This window comes from Salvelinus namaycush, chromosome 30 (assembly GCF_016432855.1).
Source record: "Salvelinus namaycush isolate Seneca chromosome 30, SaNama_1.0, whole genome shotgun sequence".
Lineage (NCBI taxonomy): Eukaryota > Metazoa > Chordata > Actinopteri > Salmoniformes > Salmonidae > Salvelinus > Salvelinus namaycush.
Window position 1 is genome coordinate 16645868 of NC_052336.1, and position 8086 is coordinate 16653953.

General features: G+C 39.5%; 1 protein-coding gene across 1 annotated transcript in view; it reads left to right on the top strand.

The window, feature by feature from the left end:
• LOC120024690 (zinc finger homeobox protein 3-like) overlaps positions 1 to 7618 on the top strand; it is a 164639-nt gene extending 157021 nt beyond the window's left edge. Inside the window, exon 11 of the mRNA XM_038968932.1 lies at positions 917 to 7618. Within this exon, the coding sequence (XP_038824860.1) occupies positions 917 to 2646 (1730 nt within the window). The 3' untranslated portion in view covers positions 2647 to 7618. The remainder of the gene's footprint in view (positions 1 to 916) is intronic.
• Positions 7619 to 8086: the final 468 nt, after the last annotated feature.

Genomic DNA, 8086 nt, shown 5'->3' on the forward strand with positions numbered 1-8086 from the left:
AAATAACCTTGTCATCAATCAATCTGTCATCTGGAAATATTCACATTGGAATACATACATGTAATACAATATAACAGTGTGAGGGCACCTTCCGTTTTAATCTGGATTTGCCAGGCAACTGTAAGCATGTTATTTTTTACATCACGTTGTATTTCATAATGAGTCATGCATTCTAGTAAAAGTCCTTCATTCCGTTCATTTGACAGTGTTGGCCTGCGTTATTGGAGAGATGCTACTACAACAAACAAATACAATATAAAATCAGAATGAGCATCTCCAGACATCTGCTGTCAACTTCATGAGCTACTTGAACTGTTACCATTCAGTTAGAGAACATTAAAAAAAGTCCTCAAATGAATAATAATAGCTCACTTCCTTCTCAAACCTCTTTAACCTTGGGAACATTAGCAGTACTTGACCTTATTATCATTTAAATTACATGTTTTGATTAAGATTTCCTAAGTTTGTTTAAAGGTCAGTGTCATACTTTATGTAAAGAAACCATTTGCACATGTTTGAAGTAGTAGACACTAGAGTCTTTATCATCTTAAGATGTAACTAACTCCTCAGTTTGTCTGTTGTTTTCTTTATTATTGCCCAGCTGCTTCTTGATTGATCAACTCTAGTAAATATTGTGATTGAGATCTTTTCTTATGGGCCTTCCTGGAAAGGCTGAGTTTCTGATTGGCTAACGTTGAATCATCAAAAGCAATCTAATGAATTACCTCTGGTGAAAAACATTTCTCTTCAATAAAGTAATCAATTATTAATGCACTAAGCTCCGATAATTAGTGCGTATAGTAGCTCTCTAGAACACCTTACTTAGAAAAACACATACATGCATCTATGAATAACTAATGTCTTGAATCCCCCTCTAACTCTGAATTATCCCATTTCTCTGTTTCATCTTCTCTAGCTTTAACTCCTCCCAAACCTCCAAACCTCCTGAACATGCCTGGCGCCAGTGTTCCTTCACCCAGCCTCCCTACGTCTGGATTACCCAACAAGCCTCCCTCCTCCTCCTCCTCCTTGGCATCACCCAGCCCAGCACAGGCCAACACATCTGTCGCCCACTCCAGCCCTACTTCCACCTCCACCACCACAACAACCCAGTCAGGCTCCCGGCCTGAACACCCCAAAGAGCGTAATGCTGAGAGGTCAAGAGAGAAGGAGAAGCCCCACCACAAGGAGAAGACAGAGAAGCCCTCAACGCCATCCTCCACAGGAGGCACCCCAGCCCCATCCACCTCTGCTGCCAGCGCCAAGAAAGAAAAACAAGACGCAGCTGTGCCCGCCACCTCCATGCCCACGCCGGGTATGGAGTATGTGGTGGACCCTGCCCAGCTCCAGGCCCTGCAGGCTGCCTTGGCATCGGACCCTACAGCTCTACTGACTAGTCAGTTCCTGCCCTACTTCATGCCTGGATTTTCCCCGTATTACGCCCCGCAGATACCTGGGACTCTCCAAGGTGGCTATCTGCAGCCAATGTACGGCATGGAAAGTATGTTCCCCTACAACCCAACATTGTCCCAAGCGCTGATGGGCCTGTCCCCAGGGTCCCTGCTTCAGCACTACCAGCAATATCAGCAGAGCCTGCAGGAGGCGCTACAGCAGCAGCAGCAGCAGCTTCAGCAGATCCAGCAACCCAAAGCGAGCCAAACTCCAGTACCCCCTCAACCCTCGGGGGACCGTAAAGAATCTGCCAAAGATCCAGCGAAAACAGAGGAGCAGAAAGGCAACCCCCACAGAGAGATCTCTTCCTCCTCCTCCTCCTCTCACAATAACCTACCCTCCAAGCAGAACGAGATGGATGGCAAAGTCGCAGACCCCCTTCTAGACCAGTACATCGTCCCCAAGGTGCAGTACAGGCTGGCGTGTCGCAAATGTCAAGCAGTCTTCAGCAAGGAAGAAGCGGCCGTCAATCACCTGAAGTCTATCTGCTTTTTCGGTCAGTCTGTGGCAAACTTGCAAGAGGTGTTGCTGCGTGTCCCCAGTGGCGCAGGTGCAGGGGTGGTCAGCCTCTACGACTGCCTGGTCTGCGACACCACGTTGGATGGGGACAAAGCGCTTCGTCAACACCTGGATTCGGCTTTGCACAAACACAGAACAATCAAGCGATCAGCCAGAAATGCCAAAGAGCACGCTACTAGTTTATTACCTCACTCTTCAGCCTGCTTCCCCGATCCTAACACCGCATCTACCTCGCAGTCTGCCACTCATCTCATCAGCACCCCCCCTCCCCCGCCAACGACATCAGCCACCATGCCGTCCTCCTCTGTCTCTTCATCCTTGTGCTCCTCCTCTGCCACCCCACTCAACACCACAGCTGCCGGCAAACCCTGGCCCCAGGCCCCTTTCTCCAGAGCTTTAGCTGGGAAGCCCAATGCCACTCCTTCTACTTCTTCTTCTTTTCCTCCAGTATCCTCACCTTCAACGGTTACCTCAAGTTCATTGAGCACCTCAGGAGTTCAGACCTCAATACCAACAGACGTCTTTACCGACGAGTCTGACTCTGACAGCAGTCAGAAGTCAGCAGACAGGCTGGGCAGGACGGAGGAGGTGCCGCAACAGCCCGGCTGTCTCAAAGACAGTAGTAGTTGTAGTAGTAATCTTGCTAGTGTAGGAACGGACTCCATCAGATTGTAAAAGAGCTTTCGGTGATGGACAATATTTAAAAAACGCAAAAGACAAAAAAAAACACAAATGGGAAACAAACAAAAAAGCAGCGATGTTAAAATACGTTTAAAAGTATACAAAACAATTTCAGAAAAAGATGTGTAAAGACTAACTGCAATTCCAAAGCTTGTAACCAAAAATTTAAATGTTAGTGGATTGTTTTCCCATATCAACATGCTGGTTTTCGTTTCTTTCAACTGAAATATATACATTTATATGTATAAGAATAGAAAGATCACTGCAGTTAAGTTTTGGGTAATGATAGAGGAATGCTGTATAGCAATGGACTGCCTCAAAGTTGTTAAATGGCCCAAGAACCCTTTTGACAAAGTCAACAAGCTGTCCCTTGTTTGTGTAATTATTTCCACTTAATAGCACAGTCACAAAAAGCCAGTATGTACTGTATGGGAGAATAGTCTAACAGTTTTCTGCTATCAAAGCATTCAAATACCAATGGCTTGCAAAAGTAAAAAGAATAATGTAATGTCTATTTTATTCTCAGGTCAACAGCTCACAGACGTTTTTCTGTTACAGAAATTCATTGTTTTACACCTTTTGTTCCGAACAGGAGAAACATATATTTTTTTTTTCTCCCAGAAATTGATTTTAATGACAGAAAGTTTTAAAATGAGTGAAAATATCATAAAGACATAGCTTTCTGGGCATTTAAAATGGTAGCTGATCTGCTGATTTTAAACATTTGAAATACTCTTAAAGTGGGAAAATTTGCAATCCGGAGAGCATTGGAGACATGTTGATGGGGGATAAAAAAGATTTTTTTGATAAAAAAAACTTTCTGTATTTATGATAGATATGAACATTTTTGGTGTTAAGTAGATTGTTGCATTGGAAATGAATTTAAACAGTATGGTAGATTGAAAAAAAACTTTGTACATTTAGCTTTTGTATCGTCCAACTTTAAGGCGCTTCATTTGATGTTGTCTTGGTCATTCCGATAGACTAGATTATGGAGCAGTAACTTATCTGAACTTTATTTCTGTCTTATTCTCGGCTTCTTGGCTAACGTTCACCCAACTGCCACTCTCCCACTAGGCAGGGTTCTCTCTTTCAAAATGTGTTTTCTCTCTGTTTTGGTTGGTATGGTACTAACCAAAAAAGAAAAAAAGACCTGGGGTGAAATGTTAAACAATATTTACTTTTATTTCTGTTACCTTTGTGCACTTAACATTGTCTGACTCATAATTCTCACTTTACTTTTTCCTCTCTCACCTCACTTTGTTTTTCTCCTCCATTGCATTTGTAGATATGGAGATAGTTACTCCTCTTCGGCACTACAAATCAAGCCTTTTGTTCTTCATGTAGTGTGGCTACAGTCTTTTTTCGGCTTTATTTTCATTTAGACTTTACGTTGTTGTTGTCATAGATGAAGAAAATGAAAAAATAATAATAATAATAATTATCACGCTTTAAAACAAAAAGAAAATCCAAAGACTAAACACTTTCACCATTGGTGCATAAAGATGAGAAAAGAGGCTTCTTTATACTTGAGAATTTGTTGCTGTTTTTAGAGGAAAGAAAACAAAGTTTTAAAATAAATGAGTACGCATCAGAGTTGCCGTTTTTGCTTCTTTGCAAGCAGACAGGTGGCTTTTTTACGTAAAATACCAAGAATACCAAAAACCAAAAAAGGAACCTTGTCCTTGCATTGTGGAGTAGCAGCGTTACAGAGCCATTGCAGTTGTAAGATAGAGGTTATAAGTCTTTGTTTTAACTTTTCTGTTACTCACAAAAAGTCTTTTTTTTTTAAAGAAAATGTATAAGGTCTGGTCTTCAAGGACATACGTTTTGCTGCTAATGTAGAATTTTGAAAAAAGAATACCTAGCTAGATGCATGCTCATTTTGCTTTTTGGCTAAGCTTTAGCTAAAACAACAATAAACCATTTTCCTGTCTCTGCGACATCTTTTTTTTTTCATCTTGCAAAAACGGAACTTTGAAGACTGTGAATATATGTTCCAAAGGACATTTTTGCCGATTTTCTTTTTGAACAGACCAATGTTTAAAGCCAATGATATATAACATTAGTAAAGAACAGTGCATTCCAAATATCACATCAAAGTTTTCTCCTTTTTTTTCTTAAGCAAGGACTGATTTAATTTTAATCATTTGAATTATTATTGTATTTTTTTCTCATTTCTAAGGTGACTGTAAGCTGTTGTGTAAAGTTAGCATTCTGTTTGCTAAACAAAATTACCTAGAGCTGTCATTTTGTGTCTGGCATGGAAAGTTGATAAGAACCCCTCCTTCCAGTTAAGTTTGTTACTCACTTGATCAGCAAGTAATAGTGGTTACCAATACATGTATATGATACATCTGGTACTGACGCGTCTCCTAGGTTACATCATCATGCCTCTCAACTTGCAAGTCTCAGAAGGAAATAATGGCTGTTTTGATAAGTCTGGAGTGCCGGTCCAACTTTCTGGCACATCCAGTTGTGACTTGGCCCAGGTGTCTGCAGGGCATTAAACCATTTTCACGCACGATGTTGATTACAGGTTTCTAAGGGACGTCTTCATTCCAAAGCGTTTTAATTCTGGAAAAAGCAGGAGTTTTTTTGAAGATGTCCCTTGTGTTCAGATACTGTAGTTAAGAGGTATGTCATGCCTTCATGTCCAAAGAGGTCACTCGCTCCATCTTATAGCAGTGGAAATGGATGTGCTTAATTATCCACACTCTCTCATAGATTAACAACTTTTATTTAATTCCTTTACACCAAAACCAAGGTATATTTAAATTTGTGAATAACTGGTTTTCGGCCACTGTATAGCAAGTGTATTTGCCATAATTCATACAAAGCTGCAATCTAGGAAGTGTGTTAAAAGTGTTACGTCTTGCAGAGCAATGTGATTTGGTGTTAATACTTCCTTACGCATGCTGTTGAAATTCGGTTGATTTGGTCTGCAAGCTTGCCACTCCTCTAGTCCTGTTCTCTAGAATATTGTTCATATGATTATTTTTGAGAATTCTAATGTTGTACAGTTTATTCTTGAATGCGTTTGCTTTATTTTGGTTTTCAGATGTCAGACATGTACTATTATTTTCTTATAACTATTTTATGTTATTTTAGTTTCTGTATATTACTTTTCCTCATATAAATTAACACTAGCTTTAATTTCAATTGCTGAATTAAAAAATATCTTTATTCTATGACCTGGCCACTTTATGGTGTAATAATGTTCTTATATTTGTTTGTCTTTTTTGACACTGTTTGATCTCTTATTTCTGAAGTGTAATCTTTGTTTTGGGCTCTTTTGTGGAAGACGGTCCTGGTCTTCTTCACAACAGATTCAGCCAGCATGGACTGTGTGTGTGAGTTTGTATGTGTGCGTGTGAGTGTGTTTCATAAGAGCCAGCATCAGTTTTGAGTTTTTATAAATTTTATTTTATACTGTACCTTTATTTACGCACCAAAACGTACTGAACCGAAAGCTGGATTATGAATAAAGTGGTGAAGTTTTAGAAAATTTGAATTTTAAAAGTAACAATAATCAAAAAGAGGAGAACGATGATACCGAAGCACTGAGCAGTTTTTATTTTGATTGAATATATGAATGTGGCCAAAGCTTTATGCAGTTAAAAACAAAAATAAAAATTACAATTTGTGCCCCAGATAAGTGTATATTTTATTGTGGCACAAAACAATAGATAACTGAGATCCTTTCACTCATATTGGGATACTTGATTTTCATGGACAATTACAAAGAAAGAAAAATACAAGGTTTTGCTGTAGAGGTCATCTTTTGCCCACTGTGAAAATGAACATGTATACAGATATAGATATATTTAAAACAAGACATCAACTTTTTTGTTTGAAATGATAAAGAAGGAATGAAAAGAAGAAATGAACTCTGGGAAACTTTGGAGATCTTGCTGAGAGGACACGGGAGGCTGTGGGCAAACTGGGCATGGGAGCCAAAGGCAGGCTCAAGGCGGCTTTAATATCACAACCATATTTGCTTACATCTCTGAGATGAGAATGGACTCTGGAACCAGTGGACATGTGTGACACAGAGAGGAAAGACATTAGATAAAGAAGCTGAACTATAGTGGCTCCAGCTGCTTCCTTGTTGCTCTGTCTGTCTCTCTTCTCCAGCTCTGCCTCTGCTTCTGCTCTTTTACGGACATGTTTCCGCACTTCTGGACGGGATGGACAGAGATGCTTGCTTCATTTCCCCCGGTTCATGTTGTTGCTACCTGTTTCATTTCCTCCTGCTTGTCTCACTGATGGACAAGTATAAGCTCTCCAGTCAGACGGCGGCTCGCCCCTCTCTCTGTTCATCACACCAACCAAAAAGAGAAATGAGCCAGAGAGAAAGGGGAAGGGTTTTCTAGGCTGTCATTCCTAAAGAGGCAGTTACACACAAAAAAGCGAATCAACCAAAATTAACAACCAAACTAACAAACAACCAAACAAAACCGTTTGCTCCAACTTCAAAGATGAACTGTTACTTGGAGCTCTCTCTGTTCCTTTTGTGACTCCTGGTGCCACAAAGTTTTTTTTAATGCATTTTCTTTTTCTTTTTGTTTTCTTGAATTATTCCTCCTCCGAGCCTCACAAGCATGGCTCCGTGGCTCCAGGCAGCCCACTGAGGGTAGAAAAAACAGCCTTGCAATGTACAAAAAAGAGCAAGTTAAACCAAAAATGTTGTTCTTGATGTCTTTTCTATACTGTAGTCTTGTTAGCTTTTTTGTTACTGTAATTATATGATGAAGATTTCCAAACTGTACCAAATTACATGGAAACTAACATACATAAAACCACATGGAACTTCAGACTTTTAAAGAAACTTTTGTCACAAAAACCTTGTTGTCCTAGTTAAGTTGATTGTAGATGGTAATTGAATATACTCCTTTGAAAATATTTCATCAAGTATGTTTCTTGCTCATTGTGATACATTAAAAAAGGATGAGCATAAAATGCATTACTTGTGTGTCTGGTCCTTGTGTGTTTTGTTTGAATTCGGTTGTATTGTATGAATGAAAAGTGCAGATGAGTGCAAAAGTCGAGTCTTACATACAGAGAGAGAATGTTGAACACTGAATAGCAGTTTTTACATTTAGCTCAAATCAGAATGCCTTTCCTGCCATGAATGATTTGTATACGTTGATACTACTATAGCTGCACTCTCCAACCATGAACATTTGATCCTTTATGCTTTCTTCTGTATTTACAGTGTAGAGTTGAAATACAGTAACCTTACACAGCCATAGCTTAGCAGTATTCTCCATAATATCTATTATTATCAAACCTTATCCTTCACATTTGTATCTTATTAAGGGTAATAATGATCTTAAAACATAATTTGCATCGTCATTGTTTTAATTAATGCATAAAAAGTGTGATCTTGTCAGATCTCTTTAGCCTCTTCTTAATCTTCCATGCCCTGAGA